The 25656-nt window shown below is 46.2% G+C and overlaps 1 protein-coding gene across 1 annotated transcript in view; it reads right to left on the bottom strand.

The window, feature by feature from the left end:
- Nucleotides 1-278: 278 nt before the first annotated feature.
- Nucleotides 279-25656, bottom strand: part of LOC129706150 (fucolectin-5-like) — a 47159-nt gene continuing 21781 nt past the window's right edge. The window contains exon 3 of the mRNA XM_055650176.1: nt 279-631. Coding sequence (XP_055506151.1) covers nt 348-631 — 284 coding nt within the window. The 3' untranslated portion in view covers nt 279-347. The remainder of the gene's footprint in view (nt 632-25656) is intronic.

Here is a 25656-nt window from a genome sequence, read left to right on the forward strand (position 1 = left end):
AAGGGTGGTGTGAAAATTGAACTGGATGCCACAGGCAGTAGTTCAGGTGGGCATGATAATTTAAAAGATATTTGGACTACGTCGGTATGAAAGGTTTGAGGGGTATGGACCAAATGGGACCAGATGGGATATCTTTATCTGCATGGATGAATTGGGCTGAAGGACCTGTTTCCATGTTGTATGACAATATGAGTCTTGCTACCACATGCAGCAATGCAAACATTGTGCAGCATTGCCCTACATTTGGCATGGTTGCCTTCAATACATCAGACATACTGAACCGGGCATGGAATCGCCACAAGACCAGTGGGCAAAGAGGAAATGAAGCCAGTGTTGCCGCGTAATACTCACAGTCTGTTGGAGTTCCCGTCATCCTCCAGCGAGTTCCCAATGCGGACCTCTGCTCCCAGGATCCTTTGCTGGCAGCAGTCCAACCTGTTGCTGATTCTCACTGAAGATATGACATTGTTTCCGCCCAGATCAATCCTCCACCACGGATTAGCACTGTTACCTGTGTGGGTACAGAACCCCCCTTCCGCGTTCCAGCTATTGTGGCCGTCAATGGCATTGCTAGCTTTTCCTCCTCCATGCGTGCCGGATTGTGTTGGCGTTCCCCGCAAAGCCAAGTTTTCTGTTTAGTGAGAAAGTAATTCACGTATCAACAAAGACTCAACCTCACACCACTGCATCTCTCCCTTGCCCTAACATCTTCTTCAACTGGGAGTACAGCTGTGTCATATTGACCCAACTACTCGATACCCTTCCCAATTGAGCAAGGCCGCCAAACGGCGTCTTCATTACCCAGGCTACACAACTCACCACTTTATGCAACCATGCACCTGTACTCCCAGATCTCTCTGTTTTACACATCTCACCAAGTGCTCTAATATTTAGTGTGTAGGTCCTGCCCTCGTTTGACATAGCAAAGTGCAACACCTCACATATGTCAGTGTAAATTCCAATTTCTATACCTTGACCCACCTTATCACATGATGTAGATCTTGTTCTAAATATAGATAGTCATACAGAACAGAAAGAGGCCCTCCACCCCAACTCGCCCATTCCGCCTGAGATGCCCTATCTAAGCTCATCGTATTTGCCCACATTTGCCAAATCTGTCAGGTCTCACGGTTGATCTTGTTTCTGTTTCTTAGAGGTTTGGAATGGGGCTCGTCAAATGTGCTGTTGCGCAGTTCTGCGCGTTACAAGAGGATGGCTGACCGTGGAAGAACGCCGGCTCCAGTAGACTCGCCTGGGCAAAAGGTGTGACTCTCCACTCGAGAGTTACCTCGGAGGGTGGAATCCCGCAAGCTGGCTCCTCGTTTTGTTGGTCCTTCCCCATATCGAAGGTCATCAATCCTGTGGCGGTTCGTCTCCAACTCTCCCGTGGCATGAGGGTCCACCCTACTTTCCATGTCTCCCGACTGAAGCCATTTAAGGAGAGCCCCCTGGTCCCTGCCTCCAAACCCCCTCCGCCTCCCCGGCTCCTTGATGGGGGTCCCGTGTTTACGGTCAGCTGGTTGCTTGGTATGCGCCGGCATCGTCGTGGTCGTCAGTATCTTGTGGATTGGGAGGGTTATGGACCTGAGGAGCGGTCTTGTTGCCGGCTCGCAACATATGCGACCTTGAACTTATCAGGGAATATTGGCGCCAAAATCCTGAAGATCCTGGGCCGTCAGATGCCGGCCGTGGAGGGGGGGGGGGGGGGGGGGGGGGGGGGGGGGGGGGGTGGGTACTGTCAGGTCTCACGTTTGAACTAGTTTCTGTTTCTTATTGTTTTTATTACTATTGTTTGCATTCTTGTTTTATTTTGGTGTCTCACATCTCCTCTCGTTTCAGGTCCCATTTCCTGTCATGTCGTTTCCCCTCGTGTGATTGTTGACCCCGCCCTGATGTGTTTCACCTGTGTCTCGTTATCACCTGTTAGTCTGTGTGTTTAAGCCCTTTGTGTTTTAATTCTAATTGCCAGTTCGTTGTGTATGTTACTTCGTATCACCTCGTGCCAGCTCTAGAAATCGTTTGACCTTGTTATCTCGACCATTGCCTGTTTTCCGACCACTCTTTTTCCCTGCTCCTTGATTGTACTGTTGCCTCCGTTTTTGCTTACCTGTGTACCGACTTGGACCGATTAAATCTGAAAACTGATCTGCCCTGTGTCTGAGCCTGCATTTGAGTCCTTCTCCCCGTTAAGTTCTGATAAAATCTCCCTCTAAATAGAATAGAATAGAATAGAAAAGAATAGAATAGAATAGAATAGAATAGAATAGAATAGAATAGAATAGAATAGAATACCTTTATCGTCATTCAGACCTTACGGTCTGAACGAAATTTCGTGCCTGCAGTCATACATACAATAATACAATAATAAACAACAATAAACACAAATTAACATCCACCACAGTGAGTCCTCCAAGCACCTCCTCACTGTGGTGGAGGCAAATATTTTAGGGCTGCAGTCTCTTCCTTCCTCTTCTCCCTCTGCGCTGAGGCGATACTCCACCGGGCGATGGCACAAACAGTCCCGCGGCTCACCGAACCCCGCAAACGGGCCGGCTCAATCACCGCGGCCCAGAGTGGTTGAAGCTGCCGCCCTCCAGTCCAGCGGACGCAGCCGCCGGCACGCGGCTAAACCCCGGACTCAGGTCACCGCCACCAGAACGCCGTCCCAGCCACCGGAGCACCGTTCCAGCCCCGAGCCGGATCGCCCTCACGTGAGTGCCGTTCCTCCCTCGAGCTGGGCCGCCTTCACGGGAGCGCCATTCCACCTTGAGCTGGGCCACTCCGACGGGAGCGCCATTCCACCTTGAGCTGGGCCGCCCTCACGGGAGCGCCATTCCACCTTGAGTTGTGCCGCTCTCACGGGAGCGAGCCCAGGGCAAGTCCTGACTTGCTCTGCCTCCGGAGTCTCGAGGCCGCCAGCTCCGCCATTAGGCCTCAGCGCAGACGGAGGCAGAGAAGGGGGATACGACAAAAAGTAGTATTCCCCCGAAGGGAGAGACAGCAAGCCCCGTTTCAACACCCCCCCCCCCACCCCCCACCCCCCCCCCCCCCCCCCCCACCACACACACACACATATGCACAACATAAAAACAAAAACTACGTAGACAAAACGAAAAAATATATAAAAATGTAAAGACAAACGGACTGCAGGCGAGCCGCAGCCGTTTACCAGCGCCGCCACTCTCCATAAATCTTGCCGATCCATGCATCTGCCATTGCCTTTTGAATGTAATTATTTTACCTGCTTCAACTACCTCCTCTGACAGCTTATTCCATATATACGTAGCATCCACTCACTATGAGAGGAAGTTACCCCATAGTTTCTTCTTAAATTCTCCTTTCACCTATAAACCCGGATCCACTGGTTCGATTCCTCTACCCTGTGTAAAAATAGTATACATTCACTATTATCCACAGGATTTTATATGCCTGTTGCTGAAGTTGCTCCTCAGGTTAACCAGTACGTCATGGAGGGGATGTGATGCATTGTCCAAGATGCTCAGCAATTTCCCCTCCAAGACCACCTCCAATATGTCCAACTCCACTTCCAGGACTTAGCCAGCCTTAACGACGAGCTTGTTAAGACGTTGAAAGAGTCGAGCCGCCTCAAAAAGTACAGACGTCTCTGTCCCTTCTTATACAGCGCCTCGACGCTCCAAGATCAATGTACCAACTTTACCACTTTATATACCTGTAGTACCTATATATCTATATATCTGCCCACTAATCTCCTGTGTGGGACCTTATCAAAGGCTTTCTGAACGTCCAGATACGTAACATCCTCTGGCTCTCCTTCGTCCATTTTACTTGTCACATCCTCAAAAATTCCTGAAGATTTGTCAAGCAGGATTTCTCCTTCATAAATCCATACTGATTTGGACCAATCCTGTCACTGCTATCCAAATGTGCCGTTATTAATTATCTTTAATAATTGACTCCGCCATCTTCCCCACCACAGGTGTCAGGCTAAATGGTTAATAATTCCCCGGTTTTTCTCGCGCTCCTTTCTCGAAACGTGGGATAACATTAGATACGCTCCAATCCACAGGAACTGATCCAGAATCTATGTATTATTGGAAAATGATCACAAATGCGTCCACAATTTCTAGAGCCACTTCCTTGAGTACTGTGGGATGCTGTTCATCAGGCCCAGGGGATCTATCTGCCTTCAATCCCATTAGTCCACCCAATGCTATTTCTCGCCTGATGCAAATTTCTTTCAGTTCCTCTGTCTCCCCAGATCCACTGTCCTCAAGTACATCTGGAAGATTGTTTGTGTCTTCCTTAGTGAAGACAAAACCAAAGTACCTGTTCAACTCTTCTGCTATTTCCTTGTACCCCATCATATTTACACCTGTTTCTACCTTCAAGTGACCAACATTTGGGTTTACTAATCTTTTTCTCAACATACCGAAATAAGCTTTTACTACCCTTCGTCATATTCTTAGCCAGCTTCCCCTCCGCGTATTTAATCTTTTCACCCCGTATTGCCATTTTTGTTACATTCTTTTGTCCTTTGAAAGGAACCCAACCCCCTGACTTCCCGCAACTCCTTGACATGTTATACACATTTTCTATTAATTTTATTCCATCCCTATCTTCCCTTGACAGCCACGGTTGCCTCTTACTCCCCTTAAAATCTTTCTTCCTCTCTGGAATGAAATGATCCTGCATTCTCTGGATTTGCCCAACTCACGGTATTCAATCTGGAGGCCATCACCCCTTTCCCTACCTATGTAATTTGTGTCAAATTGTAGATAGCGAGGAAGATTTCCTTCCTAACAGTCCGCTATATATGTGTCAACTACAAGTTCATTTACAACATGAGCTGCAGCAATGGGCGGTGGAGTGGCAGATTAACGGCGGTTTAATCCAAACAAGTGTGAGGTGCTGTAACTTGGGAGTCGAACGCAAACGAAAAGTATACAGTTAAATAAATGCAGTAGCATTAATGTTTAGAGGGATCTTGGGGTCGTTATCCATAACCCCCTGAAAGAGCCAACACAAATAGATAGAGGGGTGAAGAAGGCATATGGTATATTAGGCTTCACTGGTTGGGGCACTGGGTATAACAGTCAATACGTTATAATGCAGCTTTATATGACTTTGTTTGTGCCAAATTTGGTATAATACATGTATACTGCACCGGGTGGCGCCAGAAATGGCTGCCTCGCCAATAGTCTGTCTGTCTATTCCTTCTTTGTTGTTTGTTTGTATCTGTTAGATGTATGTTTTAATGTTCTTTCACTTGTTTTATGTTTGGGGTGGGGGGCGCAGATTGGAGGAAACATTTTCTCATCTCTTACCTCATCTGAGATGCAATTTGGTTCTGTATCGTATCACAGTCCGCACTGCGGGCTAGCATCAAGTAGTGGGCGGCCTTTGCTGGAGACCGACTTCAGGAAATCCACCGCGGGAGCCTGCGGACTTACCATCGTGGAGCCCGCGATCCCTTTGCATGGGATCGACCTCTGAGCTCAACTGCGGGAGCCTGTGGACTTTAACACCGTGGAGCTCGCGGCTCTGGTCAGAGACCGACATCGGGAGCTCCAAGCCGCAGGAGCTTCGACCGCCCCAACGCGGGAGCTTCAATCGCCCCGACTGCGGATGGTTCGACTGCCCCTACTGCGGGAGAATGAAGAGGAAGAATATTGTACTTCATTGGCTTCCGTCACAGTGAGGAACGTGGGGAATCTTGCTGGATGTTTATGTTAACTTGTATGTAGCTTTGGAGAGGATGTACAAGAGGTTATCAGAATGATGCCTGGGTTAGTGGAAATTAGCTATAAGGGAAGTTGGACAAACTTGGATTGTGTACTCTGTAACTTCGAAGGTTGGGGGGTGACCAGAGGCAAATAAATGTTGGGCAGTTAGAATCTTTTTGCAGGGTGGAAATATCAAAGATATTCATAGATATGCATAGCTTCAAGGTGAAAGAGTCCAGTGCAAGTAGCCCGGATGTAGGGTGTACGTTGCAGCAGGAGTTAAAACCGGCATGTAACAAAGGCAGTGCCACTGTGATGATGGGGCTTTCAATATGCAGGTAGACTGGGAAAATCAGGTTGGTTCAAGACCCCAAGAAAGAGAGTTTGTAGAATATCTCCGAGATGGATTCTCGGAGCAGCTTGTAATGGAGCCGACCAGAGAAAAGGCAACTCAGGATTTAGTGTTGTCCAAAGAACCAAATTTGATAAGAAAACTCGAGGTAAAGGAACCGCTTCGAGGTAGTGATCATAATATGATTAGCTTTAATCAGCAATTTAAGAAGGAGAAGGTTAAATCGGAAGTGGCAGTGATGGAGTTGAACAAAACGGATTATGAAGGCATGAGAGAGGAGCTGGCCAAGGTAGGCTGGAAAGGGATCCTAGCAGGAATGACAGTGGAACAGCAATGACAAGAATTCCTGGGCATAATCCGGAAGATGCAGGATAATTTTTTTCCAAAAAAGAAGAAAGATGCTAAGGGCAGTAGGAGGCAAACGTGGTTAACAAGAGAAGTTAGGGATAGAATAAAACTGAAAGAAAAGATGTATAACGCAGTAAAGAGTAGCCGGAAACCAAAGGATTGTGAAACTTTCATAGAACAACAGAAGGAAACAAAACAGGCAATACGGGCTGAAAAGATGAATTACGAAGGGAAGCTGGCCAGTAATGTAAAGAATGACAGTAAAAGCTCCTTTAGATATGTTAAGGGAAATAAACACCAAAGTCAAATGTTTGTCCCGTGAAGTCAGACGCGGGTGAAATTATCATGTGGATCAAGGAAATTGCAGAAGAGTTGAACAGGCACTCGGATGGGTAGAGTGGATGTGATGAGGATGTTTCCACTAGTGGTAGAGTCCAGGACTAGCATTAAAGCCTCAGAAGGACATTCTTTCCACAATTCACAATCCTGTGGATTGGAGGATAGCTAATGTTATCCCACTTTTCAAGAAAAGAGCGAGAGAGAAAACGGAGAATAACAGACCAGTTAGCCTGACTTCGGTGGTGGGAAAGATGCTGATATCAATTATTTAAAAGGTAATAATGGGGCATTTGGATAGCAGTAAAATGATTAGTCGAAGTCAGCATGGATTTATGAATGGAAAATCATGCTTGACTAATCTTTTGGAATTTTTTCAGAATGTGACAAGTAAAATGGAAGAAAGGAAGCCAGTGGATATAGTGTATCTAGACTTTCAGAGCCGCGTTTATATGGTCCCGCACGGGAGACTGGTGATCAAAATAGGAGTACATCGTACTGGGGGTAGGGTGTTGACGTGGATAGAAAATTGGTTGACAGACAGGAAGCAAAGAGTAGGAGTGAGCGGGTCCTTTTCAGAATGGCAGGCAGTGGCGAGTGGAGTGCCGCGAGGCTCGGTGTTCGGGCCGCAACGTTTTACCATATATATTAAAGACTTGGAAGGGGGAATTGGGAGCAACACTAGCAAATTTGATAGTGGCATTTAACAGGCTCTTAGATGGACGCATGAATATGCAGGTATGGAGGGATATGGATCACATGTAGGCAGATGAGTTTAGTTTAGCTTGGCATGAGGTTCATCACATACATTGTGGTCAAAAGATAGACAAACATGCTGGAGAAACACAGCTGGCGAAGGAAATGGTCAACGTTTCGGGCCAAAACCCCTCTTCGGACTTATCTGGGGGGGGGGGGGGGGGGGGGGGGGGGGGGGGGGGGGGTAGAAGAAAAGAAGAGGAGGAGCCAGTGGGTTAAGGGAGAGCTGAGATGGGGGAGGAGAAAGTAAGGACTACCTGAAATTTGAGGTAAATGTTCAGACCGCTGAGGCGCTAACTGCCCAAGCGAAATTTCAGATGCTGCTCCTCCAATTTACGGCTGTCCTCACTCTGGCCATGGGAGGAGGCAAAGTAGTTAATCGGGTTGTGGAAAAGTTATTAGGAGGAACGGGAGGCCAGTAGAGAGGCTGCCAGAATGGCAAGTTGGAAGGAAGCAACTTTAAAGCGTGGAATAGAACTGGAGGACACTGAAGTGCACCAACCTCCAGGCACCTCCAGAGAGGGGCATGGATGTATCATAGATAAAGGGAAAAGGAAATCTTGCAAAGGGAAACTGGCACTAATCGGTCTCGATTCTGAGGACCCGATGCTTGGCATTAGTTTTGAAGGGGACGAAGATGAGTATTTAGAGGATTGGGAAAGTGTTGTAATTAGAAATCCACGGCTTCCGCCCTACTCCTCTGGCATTCCAGACACTTCAGACACACGCTGTTCAGCTTGTGAACGGAATAGACAATCAGAAAATCAGATTCTGCAGCACAAGATTCTTTAACCCCGATCGCTCCCTTGACAATAGGCAGTCCGGTAATTCACGCTACCTGAAGCCATACAAACAATACAATTCAAGTAGTTAAGGACAAGGAATGTAGGGGAAAGGTACAGCAACCAGAGTATTCATACAAGCCTAAACCTTGACGAGTTGGACGAGTAGCGAGAGAGGAAAGTGAGTCATTTAAAATGTACCGTGACACCCCTACGGAAGAGGAAGATATATCTGGGAGTGAGACAATAATTGAAGAAACCGAGATAGATCCCGATAAGGCAGAGAGTATAAACGCAAAACAGATAACTCATAGGCATCAGGGAATGACCTAATAATTATTTTGTTCCAGCCGGTGCAGTGGGTGCAAATGATCCCAGCACAATAAAAGTAGGTACCCCATGAAAGCCCAATGACTGAATTGCCTTCTCACTAATGTGGCTGAATACCAGGTTTGAGAAGACACCGAACATCAGGATAATGCCAGTGTTATACGAGTGGAGGAATGGGTCACTTGAGCAGGGAGTGGCCGACTAGAAGAAAGGAACGAAAAGAAGGGGCCGCAGAAGCGATTTTCAAGATCAGGGAGAATGGAGAGTTCCCAGAGATCAACGGGATCATAGAGAGCACGGAGGGAACTGGCAGGAAAACCAAGAACCAAGAGGGCAGATATATTTTCCCCAAACTAACACATTTATCACAATCTCCCCGAATCAAAAGATGTTCAGAACCTGTCCGGTTTTCAAGGACACGTCTGCTAGTATCCCATCTCTGAGCCGGTTTAAGCAGTATATGGATGAAAGGCAATAAAACACAGATTTGTGATAACAACCGGATTGGATTGCAATTTAATGGCTAGAGATTTGCTTTGCGATTTCGAATTGAAGATATAATGTGGCGCTAGAGAAATAGTAGTGACCCCCTGAGCTCCCTTAAGGCAACGTTCCTCCATAGTGACCCCTCAATGGTTGTCCTTAGATCTGGACAGAGAACCCCCACTCCATATTACACTGGCTTACGAAAGGAGTGGAAGAATAAAGAGCTAGAGACCTTCTTTAAACTACATGAGGACAGGACTGGGATGTAAATGTTTTGGTTGAAGGAAGGGGAGGGAGCTGTAGGATACACTGATGTACGAGTAAGAACCAGCAGAGGCTAGAGACCTAGGGCAATAGTGGAGAGAAGCAATTATTCTGGCAGACCCGAACAATTAGAGCAAATAAGTTTAACTGAAATGTTGTTGAGTTTTATCAGGCCTCCAGGACAGTGTTACCTATCTACGTCATAATCAAGAACGGGCAGAATACACAGCTCAAGTAGCATGTGTGGGCATCAATCCCATCCAAGTCGCTCCCCAGAAAGTGGATATACTTTCCAAGAAGAGCATAGGACAACAGCAACACTGATAAATTGATTCGGGATATGCCAGAATAAAACTAAAATAAAACCATCTATGAGACCTATAAGAATTGCTCCTTACTGTAACATTCTTACTCTTGCAGCTCTGAAACTGGAAGAAGAAAATCAACATACATTGATACGAAATTTAACAGCAATTAAACCAGTTGAAAAGTTCCTCCATATATACACTAGTGCCAAACCCTGCTAACATCTTAACTAACCCAACACTTCTTACCAGCAAGGAAGACAAATCGGGTCACAGTAAATTAATACGGTACAGGATACCTCCGGAGAGATCATCAAGGCCGGCTCCAATTTTGGAAAGATCATTGTACAACAATCCCTTCTAGCTCTACTGCACTATTTTGGCTGAACGGGCTATCTCTATAGACATTGCTCTGTAACCAGAGGACACCCACTCTGCACCCAAATATAACTACCCTCTGTCAGGAAATTATTGAAATGATTTTAAAATCTAACACTTAACAATGGCCTATCAAGATGGGATCTATTTCAGAGATAGTTGAACATTTTAATTTGGGAACAATGTATACACTAAACTCGTATTATTTGTTCTTGTCTCACCCCCAGAAGAGCAATAAGAAGCAGGACATGACTGTTTATTTGACATCGAGGAGGAAACATATGTTTCCTCCTCGATGTGGACTTGAGGGACGCACCAAAAGAGGACTCTGAGATAACAATGTACGTAGATGGGAGTGCATCTACTGGACTATGGGGAGAAAATTTGTCAAAATGGCGGCGCACACAGTTGCAGCGGCTCGATGTCCTCCAGGTCAGTGCTTCGTGTTTTTTTGTGTATGTGTGCGTATTGTTTTGTGCTCTGTGTACTTACTGTCGGGCGAACAACGTCTACGGCCGGCAGGGTCTTCTTAGGATCGGAGCCGGTAGCGAACGGGGAGGTACCGCCGAGTGTGTCGGCTCATACAAGATCCCGGCGGACATAGCGAGGAGCCCCGACTCTCCGTGGATCACCATCCCCGCGGGGAGGAAGCGAAGACGGCGCAGAGAGAGAAGGCAAAAGCGAGGCGGCAGGGCCGGCGCGCTAGCGAGGCTACGGGCGCAGGCACAGAACCCACCGCTTCCCAGCCTGTTGCTCACGAACGCCAGATCCCCCGCTAACAAGATGGATGAACTGAGGCTACAGACTGCAGCTAACAACGCCGTGAAGGACAGCTGTATCCTGTTGACCACGGAGACCTGGCTTCATTTTTCATTCCGCACTCTCTATCAAGCTAGCAGGCTACACAGCATAGCGTCATGACAGGACAAGAGACTCTGGTAAGGACAGAGGTGGAGGGCTCCGTGTGTACGTGAACACCAGGTGTACAAACACAGTGATTGTGGACAGTCACTGCTCCCCGAACCTGGAGTATGTGACTGTTAAATGCAGGCCCATTTATCTCCCTAGAGAGTTTACTGTTGTCATGATAACTGCTGTGTACATACCACCGGATGGTAATGCTACTCGGCTATCGGACATTTGTATGGTAGCACTAGCAGTCAACAGAGCATATACCCTGACGGCGTTACATCATAGCAGGGGACTTTAATCACGCGGACTTGAAGAAAATGCTCCCCAAATTCTACCAGCATGTCTACTATCTGAAACTGAAGGAATGTTTGGTTGTAAATTAATTTTATTTTGTGCTACAAGACGAGCTAACACACTGGACAAGGTCTACTCCAAAATTAAGCTGGGCTACAGGGCTAGACCACTACCACACATGGGTCAGTCGGACCATAGGTCCCTGCTTTTAATTCCTGCATATGCCCCCCTCAGGAAAACCGCGCCTACCTTCACAAAGACCATCACAACCTGGCCTGATGGTGCCTCTCAGCAGCTGCAGCACTGCTTCGACAGGGCCAACTGGGATGTGTTTGAACACCGGGACCTGGAGGTGTTCACAGACAGTGTACTATGTTACATTAAAAACTGCAGGGGCACGGTCACAGTGGACAAACGCATCCGGGTCTACCCCAAACAGAAGCCCTGGATGACCCGGGAGGTCCATCGTCTGTTAAAAGAGAGGAACACCGCTTTTAGGTCTGGCGATAGGGCTTTATACAGCACGGCCCGAGCTAACCTGAAGAGAGGCATCAGAGAGGCCAAATCAAACAACAGGAGGAAGATAGAGGACCATCTGGACAGTAACAACAGCAGGCAGGTGTGACAGGGGATCCAGTATCTCACCAACCTTGGAGCTGCTGAAGGTGACGCCTCGTTGGCAGAGGAGCTGAACCTATTCTTTGCTCGCTTTGAAGTGGAGCCACCCGAGACAGCCACATCACACCACATGGTCCACAGCAGCCTAACCCTCAAGATAGAGGAGCATGAGGTGAGGCGCACGCTGCGGGCCATCAATCCACGGAAGGCTACTGGACCCGACGGCGTCTCTGGACGCGTGTTGAAGGACTGCGCAGACCAGCTGGCTGGAGTCTGTACGAGGATTTTCAATCAGTCTCTGGCCCAGTCCACTGTTCCTCCCTGTCTGAAGTCCTCCACCATAGTCCCCTTGACCAAAAAACCTCACATTTCCAGCCTCAACGACTACCGGCCAGTCGCACTCACACCAGTGGTGATGAAGTGTTTTGAAAAACTGGTACGGGGTCATATCACATCACTCCTGCCTCGAAGCTTTGACCCTCACCAGTTTGCGTACAGAGCGAATAGATCTACAGAGGACGCTGTAGCCACAGCTCTCCATGCTGCACTGTCCCACCTGGAGCAGCGGGGGAGCTACCTGTGGATGCTCTTTGTGGACTACAGCTCTGCTTTTAATACCATCCTTCCCCACAAACTGGTGGACAAACTGGGGGACTTGGGACTTCCACACTCCACCTGCATGTGGATAAATAGCTTCCCGTCGGGTCGCAGCCAGAGAGTCAGAGTGGGCCATCATACATCCACGGCCCTCAGCCTCAGTACCGGCTCTCCACAGGGCTGCGTGCTGAGCCCCCTGCTCTACACCATCTACACACATGACTGCACCCCCGCCCACCACAGCAACACCATTCTCAAATTTGCGGATGACACTACGGTGGTGGGACTCATCTCCGGGGGAGACGCCTACGGGATGAGGCGGAGCAGCTGACAGTGTGGTGTGGAGAAAATAACCTGCTCCTCAACACCTTAAAGACAAGGGAAATAATAATAGACTTCAGGAAGACTAACACGGACATGGTACCATTAATTATCAGAGGGGACTGTGTGGAGAGGGTCGGGGATTTCCGTTTCCTGCGAATCCATATTGAGGGGGACCTGACGTGGAGCGTGAACACCTCTGCGTTGCTGAAAAAGGTCCAGCAGAGACTGCACTTCCTGAGGGTGCTCAGGAAGAATAACATCACTCAGAGACTGCAGCTGTCCTTTTATCGGTGCTCCATTGAGAGCATCCTAACATACTGTGTATGCGTATGGTACACCAGCTGCACAGCGGCTCAGAGGAAAGCGCTCCAGAGGGCCATTGACAACGCCCAGAGCATTGTCGGCTGCCCTCTCCTTACCTTGGAGGACTTACACAGTTCCCACTGCATCAAAAAATCCCAGTATTATAAAGAACATTTCCCACCCCGGACACTCCCTGTTTGAACTGTTGCCGTCAGGCAGACGGTACAGATCTACAAGGACAAACAGACTTAAAAACAGTTTTTACCCCACTGCTATAAAGGCACTAAATGTAGCCGCCAATGAACGCAGGGGCGATACATACTAAGGGACTGTGGTACACTGTGAAATCGACAGAAGGATGTAGGGTTGGGTGTTTATGCTTACTATTTTCATGATATTTATTTTAGTTGTTTATCTTTTTTTTAATATTTTACCTTGTATGTATCGTTAGCTTTTAGAAATGTTTGAATGGTGCACTGACTGGCTGACATTTTTTAAATGTCGTTGTACATGGTTAATGTTACAATGACAATAAAGAAACTATTCTATTCTATTATATTCTAATATATATCAATGATTTGGATGGAGGGATTCGAAGTAACATTAGCAAATTTGCAGATGGCACAATGCTGGGTGGCAGTGTGGACAATGAGGAGGATGCTATCAGAATGCAGGGTGACTTGGACAGGATGGATGAGTAGGCAGATGCTTGGCAGATGAAGTTTAATGCGGATAAATGTGAGGTTATCCACTTTGGTAGTAAACCAGGAAGGCTGATTACTATCTGAATGGCGTCAAGTTGGGAAAAGGGGAAGTACAGCGGGATCTGGGAGTCTTTATGTACATCAGTCTATGAAAGTAAGCATGCAGTTACAGCAGCCAGTGAAGAAAGCGAATGGCATGTTAGCCTTTATAACAAGAGGAATCGAATGTAGGAGCAAAGAGGTTTTTCTGTAGTTGTACAGAGCCCTAGTGTGACCACACCTGAAGTATTGTGTGCCGTTTAGGTCCCCTAATTTGAGGAAGGATATTCTTGCTATTGAGGGAGTGCAGCGTAGGTTTACAAGGTTAATTCCCTTGATGGCGGGACTGTCATATGCTGAGAGAATGGAGCAGCTGGGCTTGTACACTCTGGAGTTTAGAAGGATGAGAGGGTATCTCTTTGAAACATATAATTGTTAAAGGTTTGGAAACGCTAGAGGCAGGAAACATGTTCCCGATTTTGGAGGAGACCAGAACCAGGGGGCATTGTTTAAGAATGAGGAGTAAGCCATTTAGAATGGAGAGGAGGAACACTTTTTTTCACAGAGAGTGGTCAGTCTGTGGAATTCACTGCCTCAGAGGGCGGTGGAGGCAGGTTATCTGGATGCTTTCAAGAGGGCTAGATAGGGCTCTTAAGAATAGCGGAGTCAGGGGATATGCGGAGAAGGCAGGGACGGGGTACTGGTTGGGGATGATCAGCCACGATCACATTGAATGGCGGTGCTGGCTCGAAGGGCCGAATGACCTACTCCTGCACATATTGTCTATTGTCTATTGTCTATTGTTATAAATATGTACTTGTCATAGTCGATGTATTTAGCCGGTGAATCGAAGGTTACCCAACCCTTGATAACAAAGCGGCTATTGCTGTCAAGGTATTAATGAAAGAAATTGTCCCTAGATTTGGCATCTCTATTCGACTTAGTTCAGATAACGGTCCACACTCTATTGGACAAATCAATAAAGAATGTTGTGAACAGCTGGAGATCCAGCAGCAATTGAACTGTGCATATCGACCACATGCTGCTGGGCTTGTAGAAAGGAAAACATTATACCATTAAAGCTAAATTGGCTAAATGGAAGGCGGAGACTGGAATTGGTTGGATTAAATCACTTCCCATGGCTGTATTTCAGATGCGAGTCACGCCTGCAGGGAAATCGTGACTGAGCCCAGTTGAAATTGTTTATGGTAGACCCGTAGGAACACCTTGGCTCCAGAATGCAATGAAAGTTATACATTTCCATCATATGACTGCGAAAATGACCGACTACATTCCAGCTTTTACCAGAGCATTGAGGTACTCACACTGTAGAGTAAGAGCAGCCTACAACGAGATGCCTTTGTTGACAGCTTCAACTAAAGTTAAACCTGGAGAGTATGTCCTTATAAAGAATTGTGTAAGGAGAGGTTTAGACGTTCTCTGGGAGGGACCTTACCAGGTTCTCCTAACGACCTCAACAGCAGTGAAAGTAGAAGGACGGAATGAATCTCCACCACTGTAAGCGTATCAGTGGAAATAGTGACTGCTAACTTAATTTATTCCAGGTTCTCTTAGAATCTTCATACTCTACTATGGATCTAACACAGATGAATTATCAAGATGGATGGAGGGGATTTGCGCCCACGAAAACTCGGGAGGTGAAGAATCGTCAGACGGAAATTATGAAGCTACGACCATGAAAACTCAGGAAGCTTGATGACATTCTGGGAAAACACGTCATCACCTTCTTGTTAGAATATCTGTATTGTAAAGCAGCCACTATTATATTTTGGTTATCATTTATGATGGGTTATCATATGATAAAGTGGGGAATGTTAATATTGGCCAAAATGCAGCTATTATAAATGAAGGATCATTGCATTTGCAGGGCCTGCTCGGCCTCTTTCTGTGAAAGTTGCCAGTTGAGAGTCATGGCTCCAAGGAGTCTGGACCCCAGATGCAAGTTGATAATAAGGAAAGGTCCAGATGTCCTTACTCTGTTAAAATATATGACGGTTTTCTGAAAGAGATAAGAAGGTCTGCAAATGCTCAGTGGGGATTGGTTATAGAAGGGTGTGTGTAATAATGGTGCCAGGTGGTTGTACTGCTGCATTATGATTGGCTGAAGTGTGAAGCCTTGTTTGAATTGTTTATCCAACCTGGGAAAATGTTGCATTACTTGGTTAACTGACTTATTTCTAGAAACATCAGTAGAAGCATTGTAATGGGGTACTTTGTGATTGGGTTGAGGGAACTGTCCATAACTGTATCATGTGATCGATATGTGTGATTGGTTTCTAGGGATTGCCTCCCTCAAGTAATGTCACGCCCTTAGTTTGTAAGGGTATAAGAGGGTGGGTAATTCTTTGGGGCGAGTCGATTAAATGTGACTTCTGGACTTTTTGCACGAAATATTGTTGTCTTGCGTGAGTGGATCAGCAGCCGTCCCTGCAAGTTGTTCTTTAATAAAGTAAGGTTTTGGAACCATAGTTTGATTTAGTGTTTGACTAAACCTGACTAAGGGGGTAAGTCTAGATCCGGAATGCACACCGTGAGGCAGGTGTTCTACCAGCCATGCTACAAAAGCTTCTCACAGAGATTAAATTAGATGAGATTAAATTATATTCCTTTATTTTCATTCAGCCCTTTCAGTCTGAACGAAATTTCGTGCCTGCAGTCAGTATGAAATACTCCTGTAGCTGTATGTTAGCACTGCTCCCTCTGACCTGTGCTATCGGGGAATGTAGGTGAGGGTGTCTCCCCAACTGAGGGTGTGGTGTATACCAGAAGGGGCTGAGGACGAATGCTACTGACCTCCAAGTTTAGGGAATACTCCAGACAGGCAGGTCATTGCGAGCAGGAAAAGCAGACCATGCTGTGGGGGTAATAACGAAACGATCAAAATTTGGTTCTGCTGGGTCAGCAATACCTCCAGTCACCTCCAGTTGGAATGACGAGATTCACCAGTATATTACCTGGGCAGTGGGCTTTAGTTCTAGGGAGAGGTTGGAAAGGACGGGACTTTATCGTTTGGAGTGTAGGAGGCTGAGGTGTGACCTTGTTGAGGTGTACAATATCATGATGGGCATGGCTAAAATTAACCTCACATTCTTTCCCCAGGGTAGCGCATTTTAACACGAGAGAGCATAGGTTTAAGATGAGAAAGGAGAGAATTAAGTGGGACGTCAGGGGCAACATTTGCAGTCGATTCATTACTGACTGGATGTTCCCACCCCATATCCAGAAGACGTCCTGATGATGGGTCAATTGATCAATGTATGTTCCCCAGATCAGGGGGGGGGGGGGGATAACAAGTAGAGGAGTGGGAGAGGTGCTTGTTAATTTGTACACCAGAAACAAGAAAACAAACAATACGGGGAAAACCGAGAAGGAGCGGTTGGGTTGATTTTGGGATAGACCGAGTTGTTGGGCCAAATAATCTTGTTCTACTTGATAACATAGAAACGTAGAAATTAGGTGCAGGAGTAGGCCATTCGGCCCTTCGAGCCTGCACCGCCATTCAATATGATCATGGCTGATCATCCAACTCAGTATCCCGTACCTGCCTTCTCTCCATACCCCCTGATCCCCTTAGCCACAAGGGCCACATCTAACTCCCTCTTAAATATAGCCAATGAACTGGCCTCAACTACCCTCTGTGGCAGAGAGTTCCAGATATTCACCACTCTCTGTGTGAAAAAAGTTCTTCTCATCTCGGTTTTAAAGGATTTCCCCCTTATCCTTAAGCTGTGACCCCTTGTCCTGGACTTCCCTAACATCGGGAACAATCTTCCTGCATCTAACCTGTCCAACCCCTTAAGAATGTTGTAAGTTTCTATAAGATCCCCTCTCAATCTCCTAAATTCTAGAGAGTATAAACCAAGTCTATCCAGTCTTTCTTCATAAGACAGTCCTGACATCCCAGGAATCAGTTTGGTGAACCGTCTCTGCACTCCCTCTATGGCAATAATGTCCTTCCTCAGATTTGGAGACCAAAACTGTACGCAATACTCCAGGTGTGGTCTCACCAAGACTCTGTACAACTGCAGTAGAACCTCCCTGCACCTATACTCAAATCCTTTTGCAATGAAAGCTAACATACCATTCGCTTTCTTTACTGCCTGCTGCACCTGCATGCCTACCTTCAATGACTGGTGTACCATGACACCCAGGTCTCGCTGCATCTCCCCCTTTCCCAATCGTCCACCATTGAGATAATAGTCTGCTTTCCAGTTTTTGCCACAAAAATGGATAACCTCACATTTATCCACATTATACTGCATCTGCCAAACATTTGCCCACTCACCCAGCCTATCCAAGTCACCTTGCAGTCTCCTAGCATCCTCCTCTCATAAGTGTGAGGGCTAGAGAGAACTTGAGAATTGAGTGAGAACTCACCGCCATTTCATCGTCCTGGGCTTCGTAGTTCAATAGCAGTGGATGGTTTCACAGACACGTCTACATTTCCAAAGGACAGCACCTCAGCTTAAAAAGGCACCGGATCTGAATCAAGTCCAAATTGCTAACAACGTTTGCTAAAAGTAGACTGGGAATGTTGGGGCTTTATATGATGATTTGCTTAAAACATTCATCGCAATGCGCCTTAACGTCAACAAGTCTGGTACGGTATGTCTCAGAACACAAAATTATCCTCACATGTATGGGGCTTTTATGAGCACATTCATCACAATGGCCCGTGAAAGCCAACAAGGCTGGTACAGAATGTCTCAGAACATGAAAAGATTGCCACGTACGCTTCACATTATTGTAATTGAAGCATAGAGATGCATTTCTGAAACGATAGGAGCAAATACATATCTGTTCTCATGATGTGGCTTTCCGTTCCAACACCCATGATCACGTTTGTCAATGTGCTAATCTGCTGCATTTTCAACAGTCCCCAGTTCACCATTGTCAACGGACCCATGTTCACCATTGTCAATGCAAACATCTTTATCATTTTTAAAGCAAATGTCTTCACCATTGTCAATGGGCTCATCTTCACAACTGTCAAATGACACATCTTTATAATTATTAATTGACCCATGTTCACATTGTCAATGGACCCATGTTCACCATTGGCAATGGGCCTATGTTCATCATATTCAATGGAGCTATGTTTACCATTGTCAATTGATCTATGTTCACCATGGAACATTGAAATATTTTATGATTGGCCATTCCATCGTGGACATCACAGACTCTCACAACTCCCTAGCCATTACCTTCTCCCCTTGTTTATTCTGTGGTCATTCCGCACCACTTGGAGGAGACAATTTGACCTAAGGAAAATACTCCACCTTTGACAAAGATCATACTGGACTTTTATTTGAGCACTCCCAGCCTAAGATTTGAATCTTTTAATAGCCAAAAATCTCCCAAACTCTCTGTGGAATGACATCAGCGAACATCCATCAGGCGAGGATATGCCAAATGCGTCACCTACCCCCAGAGAAAAACATTTTCCATATCAGTCCGAAACAGCCAGCTTCCTAATCCAAAGTCCACCAATGTTGTGTCTGACCGCACCTCTCTCCTTTCAATCGACTTTCTCAGTCACCATTTCAAATCTTAACCATGACATCATAATAAACAAAATTAAGTAGTAAGTCGCCTTGGGGTGAGATCAGACATTTCAGAAACTTGGAAGTTGTAAGATGTTTCCAGTACAGTACACCATACCCTCAGATGTCTCCCCAACTGAGGGTGTGTTGTATACCAGAAGGGGCTGAGGACGAATGCTATTGACCTCCAAGTTTATTGAATACTACAGGCAGGCAGGTCAATGCAAGCAGGAAAAGCAGAGCCATGCTGTGGGGGTAATAACGACACGATCAAAATTTGGTTCTGCTGGGTCAGCAATACCTCCAGTCACCTCCAGTTGGAATGACGAGATTCACCAGTATATTACCTGGGCAGTGGGCCTTAGTTCTAGGGAGAGGTTGGAAAGGCCGGGACTTTATCGTTTGGAGTGTAGGAGGCTGAGGTGTGACCTTGTTGAGGTGTACAATATCATGATGGGCATGGCTAAAATTAACCTCACATTCTTTCCCCAGGGTAGCGCATTTTAACACGAGAGAGCATATGTTTAAGATGAGAAAGGAGATAATTAAGTGGGACGTCAGGGTCAACATTTGCAGTCGATTCATTACTGACTGGATGTTCCCGCCCCATATCCAGAAGACGTCCTGATGATGGGTCAATTGATCACTGTATATTCCCCAGATCAGAGGTGGGGGGGGGGGGGGGGGGGGGGGGGGGGGGGGGGGGGGGGGGGGGGGTGGGGGGGGGGGGGGGGTGGGGGGGGGGGGGGGGGGGGGGGGGGGGGTGGGGGATAACAGTAGAGGAGTGGGAGAGGTGCTTGTTAATTTGTACACCAGAAACAAGAAAACAATCAATACGGGGAAAACCGAGAAGGAGCGGTTGGGTTGATTTTGGGACAAACCGAGCTGTAGGGCCAAATAATCTTGTTCTACTTGATGAGGGCTAGAGAGAACTTGAGCATTGAGTGAGAACTCGCCACCATTTCATCGTCCTGGGCTTCGTAGTTCAATAGCAGTGGATGGTTTCACAGACACATCTACATTTCCAAGGGACAGATAAAATGTACCGGATCTGTACTCAGCTTAAAAATGTACCGGATCTGAATCAACTCCAAATTGCTAACAACGTTTGCTAAAAGTAGACTGGGAATAACATAGAAACATAGAAACATAGAAAGTAGGTGCGAGAGTAGACCACCAGGTCCGTCGAGCCCGCACCGCCATTCGCTCATGGCTGAACACTATACAGACACACTTACCACAAACAGTAGACACAAGACACAGAACACAAGACACTACCCTCCCCTTTATACCTCTATCACCCGTCTCCACCCCAAGAACCTCGTGATCTCCTGGGGGAGGCAAAAAACCGGATAAAAACCCAGGTCCAATTCGGGAAAAAAAAACGGGAAATTCCTCTCCGACCCCAATCCAGGCGATCGACACTTGTCCAGGAGATCACTCAGGTCTTACTATACTAACCATACCTAGGTCCATATCCCTGCCCTCTCCCCGTAGCCCCTTATCCCCTTGGCAGCTAAAAAAACATCTATTTTAGTCTTAAATATATTTAAAGTTTCTGCTTCCACTGCTCCCTGGGGCAGTGAATTCCATAAATTAACCACCCTCTGGGTGAAGAAGTTCTTCCTCATCTCAGTTTTAAAAGAGCCCCCCCTTATTCTGCAACTATGTCCCCTAGTTCTAGTTTCCCCGATCATTGGGAACATCCTCGGTGCATCCACCCGATCAAGGCCCCTCATGATCTTATATGTTTCAATGAGATTCGCCTCTCATTCTTCTAAACTCCAAAGAGTAGAGTTCCAGCCTACTTAACCTTTCCTCATATGTCAATCCCCTCATTGCAGGAATTAATCTTGTAAACCTTCGCTGCACTGCCTCCAGGGCTAGTACATCCTTTCTTAAGTATGGACCCCAGAACTGTACACAGTATTCCAAATGTGGTCTCACTAATACTGTGTACAGCTGCAGCAAGACCTCCGTGTTTTTATACTCAATCCCCCTAGCAATAAAGGCCAAAACTCCATTGGCCTTCCTAATTGCTTGCTGCACCTGCATACTAACTTTCAGTGATTCATGTACTAATACCCCTAGATCCCTTTGCGTTGCATTACAACGCAGCTCCTCCTCATTTAGAAAATAACTTGCCCTATCATTGTTTTTCCCAAAGTGAATGACTTCACATTTATTAGTATTAAATTTCATCTGCCAAGTTGTCGCCCACTCACCTAGCTTATCTATATCCTTTTGCAGACTCTTCCTATCCTCCTCATCCCCCTACTTTTCCTCCCATTTTTTGTATCGTCCGCAAATTTCGATATATTACACTTGGTTCCCTCCTCCAAATCATTTATATAAATTGTGAACAACTGGGGTCCCAGCACCGACCCTTGCGGAACCCCGCTAGTTACCGGTTGCCATCCCGAGTATGAACCATTTATCCCCACTCTCTGCTTCCTATTTGTTAGCCAATCCTCTACCCATGCTAATATATTACCCCCCCCAATCCCATAATTTTTTATTTTTAGCAATAGTCTCTTATGTGGCACCTTGTCAAAAGCCTTTTGGAAGTCCAAGTATACCACATCCACCGGTTCCCCTTTATCCACCCGGGTTGTTACTTCCTCAAAGAATTCGAGCAGATTCGTTAAACAGGACTTCCCCTTCACAAAACCATGCTGGTTCTGTCCGATGAAGTCATGTTTATCCAAGTGCCCCGTTAGTGTTTCTTTAATAATTGTCTCTAACATTTTACCCACCACCGATGTTAAACTAACCGGTCTATAGTTACCCGCCTTCTGTTTACTTCCTTTTTTAAATATAGGTGTTACATTGGCCATTTTCCAATCCACTGGGACCGTTCCTGCCTCCAGGGAGTTTTGGAAAATTATCACCAATGCATCCACAATCCCCACCGCTATCTCCCTCAAGACCCTTGGATGTAATCCATCAGGCCCAGGGGATTTATCCTCCTTCAGTCTCATTAATTTCCCTAATACCACCTCCTTGGTGATCTAATAGTATTTAGCTCCTCCATTCCTACCGCCCCCTGTTTATCCAGCGTTGGAATATTTTTTGTGTCTTCTATGGTGAAGACTGATACAAAATACTCGTTTAATGCCTTTGCCATTTCCATGTTCCCCACCAACAACTCTCCAGTCTCACCCTCCAATGGACCAACGTTCACCTTAGCCACCCTTTTTCTTTTTATATAGCTATAAAAACTCTTACTATTAGTTTTTATGTTGTTCGCTAAATTCCTTTCATAGTCTATTTTCCCCGTCTTAATTAATCTCTTAGTTATTTTTTGCTGACCTTTAAATGCTTCCCAATCCTCTACCCTCCCACTATCTCTGGCTACCTTATATGCCCTTGCCTTCAGCCGAATACTATCCTTTAACTATGCTTCCTGGTTTCATATTCTAAAAATTATTTCAAAAGCTAACAACTCAGATGGCATTGCCGATCCGAATCGTGCCTAATTTCGCATCGATAAAACAGCCCTCTGGCTTCAGCCTCTGCTTCCTAATGCATGTGAGGTATTGCAATCAAATTATTAGCGTATCAGGCACACCCAAGCACTATTATGAACGACGTGTTAGTACATCGGACCCCACATGAGCAGTGGCACCGCCGTGAACCACCCTGGACTACCGCCAAGCCTTCAATTTCCCCCTCGGTGAGGCATCCGGGAGTGGATATAGAATACATTTGTTTCAAGTCGAGTTATATATCGTAGGTTTATGACCGTCTCCGGGAGTTAGCATGAGTATGTCTGTGCTTTGCGAGCCCATCCCATCATATTTATCGAATTCACAGGAAAATTTAAGCTTCATCCGTTTTAATGATACAGTTGTTACAAACACAGTTTCCGGTTTGTTCATCAATATGGAGCTTTGTTCGTTTTCGTTCTTATGAATTATTGCGTTTAGGATTTAAGGGAATCTGACGAAAACTAATGATGTGAAAAAGTCGTCAAGCTAATCTCTAGCAGTGAACCAGTCGGAGTATGAGAATTCTGCTGGCCAGCATAATTGGCTGCTGGTCCACTTACAAATGTATCGTCACTGGAAAATAATGAGCGACAGGAACCTGGGCGTAATGTTCTGATTAATGCCAATGACGCGTATTGTACTTTTGCTTCTGCAACGCGTCTGTGAGATATCTCTCGGTTCTTCAGTGTCTGTGCATCTGCAACAAAATAGTCCACTCATCAACTATATTTTAGGCGGCTGCTTTTCTTGTACAGCTTATGCGAAACGTTCGAATACATTTATTGATTGAATGCATTATAACAAATCATTTTACAACAAAGGGTTTCTGATTTCGAAGGAATAGTACTTTCCTTCCATAATAACGTTTGGAAATATGGTTTCAATCTGATATTTCAAATTCCTGTTTATTCCACTCCTGGCAGTAATCGTGGTGACGATCGTGGCCCTGTCCCGTGGAAGGTGCGGTCTCTCCAGAGGGGTCACTCATTATCTGGTGGCCATGTCGACGGCGGATCTACTGGTCGTCATTTTGGACCTGATACTGAGGCAGATACCAATTACCTTCCAGGGACTTATTGTTTTCCTATGGAACACCCGCAGGTGTAACATCCATGCCGTTCTGCTTTATGCAGTCACCGATTGTTCTGTTTGGTTCACTGTCGCGTTCACCTTTGATCGATTTGTTGCGATTTGCTATCAAAGGCTCAAAACTAGCTATTGCACGCCGAGAATTTCGGTTGTGGTTGTGGGGACAATAACTGTGCTGAGCGGTTTAAAGAACATATTTTGGTATTTCATGCTCTCAGGGGAATATATGCCCTTTAACATACCATGGTTTTGTAATCCAAGACGCGCTGCATACTCTTCACAAGCCTGGAGATCAATAGAACTCGTTCATCATCTCCTCACCCCCGTAGTCCCATTGATTCTGGTTCTCCTGCTCAATGTCCTAACAATCAGGCGTGTTTTAATCGCTAGCAAGGTTCGCAGGAGACTACGGGGACCCAGCAATGGGGAAAGTCCCAGAGACCAGGTGATGGAGAACCGCAGGCAATCTCTTATTTTACTATTGGTGGTATCAGGGAATTTCATACTGTTATGGGCACTTTTTACAGTATATACTTTGTGGAACCGGTTGTACTATTCTTTCCATATGCCTCTGCGCCCACTCGATACTGTACGTGAACTGGGCACCATGCTGCAGCTCCTGAGCTGTTGCACAAACACTGCCCTTTACGCCCTCACCCAGAGTAAGTTCAGGACTCAGGCAAAGGAGTTGGTGAAATTTCCACTCAGTCGAATTTTACTCCGCATTCGGCGCTGAGACGATCGGGGAAATCTGCAAATCTGCCACCTCCCTCCCTCCCATCCCACTCGTCATACTGCACCACTGCGTTCGCCGACCCCTTTTCACCTCACCTGTTCACCAAGGCATCTGTTTCATATTCAGACCATTGCTCACATCTTCTGAAGTCTGGTCTCAACAAAAAACGTCACTCATTCCTTTTCTCCAAATTAACTGTCTATTCCATTGAGTTACTCAAGCACATATTGTGTGTCTGTAAACCAGCGTCTGCAGTTCCTTCCTAAACAGTTCTCTCTCTCTGCCCTAAATTGAACTGTAACTTGACACGGGTCGGTCAATAATTTGATGATCGAAAGTAATTTCCGTTCTAGGACCTAATATTCATTCAGGCAAGCTCTGCTCACCCGCTGCAGGTAGCAATCAGAGTAGCAAAGTAAATTAGACAAATAACGGAACCCAATGTCACAGAGTTACTCAGTGGCAACGGTTCTCTCAAACTAATACAGCAGTTTATTCTCCACGTAGCTCAGAAACGCCCGGCATGTTAAAACTCCGGCATGATGTCACCGGTCAGAGCCATACAAAGTGCTCTAACCCATTTATATTTCCACGCACCCAATGGATGTATAACTAACCGTGCAACTTGGACACAGAGCAACACCGTAAGATCATCCTGAATCTCAGCCCTCAGAAGTGGTGAAATGATCCAATCTTCGCCACAAGCTACATGTCAAGAAAGAGTCACCACGCACCTATCCTTACAAACTTACAAAATTCTTAGGGGGTTGGACAGGCTAGATGCAGGAAGATTATTCCCCATGTTGGGGAAGTCCAGAACAAGGGGCCACATTTTAAGGATAAGGGGGAAGTCTTTTAGGACCGAGATGAGAAAATCATTTTTTACACAGTGGTGAATCTGTGGAATTCTCTGCCACAGAAGGCAGTTGAGGCTAGTTCATTG

The sequence above is a fragment of the Leucoraja erinacea genome, chromosome 2 (assembly GCF_028641065.1).
Source record: "Leucoraja erinacea ecotype New England chromosome 2, Leri_hhj_1, whole genome shotgun sequence".
Lineage (NCBI taxonomy): Eukaryota > Metazoa > Chordata > Chondrichthyes > Rajiformes > Rajidae > Leucoraja > Leucoraja erinaceus.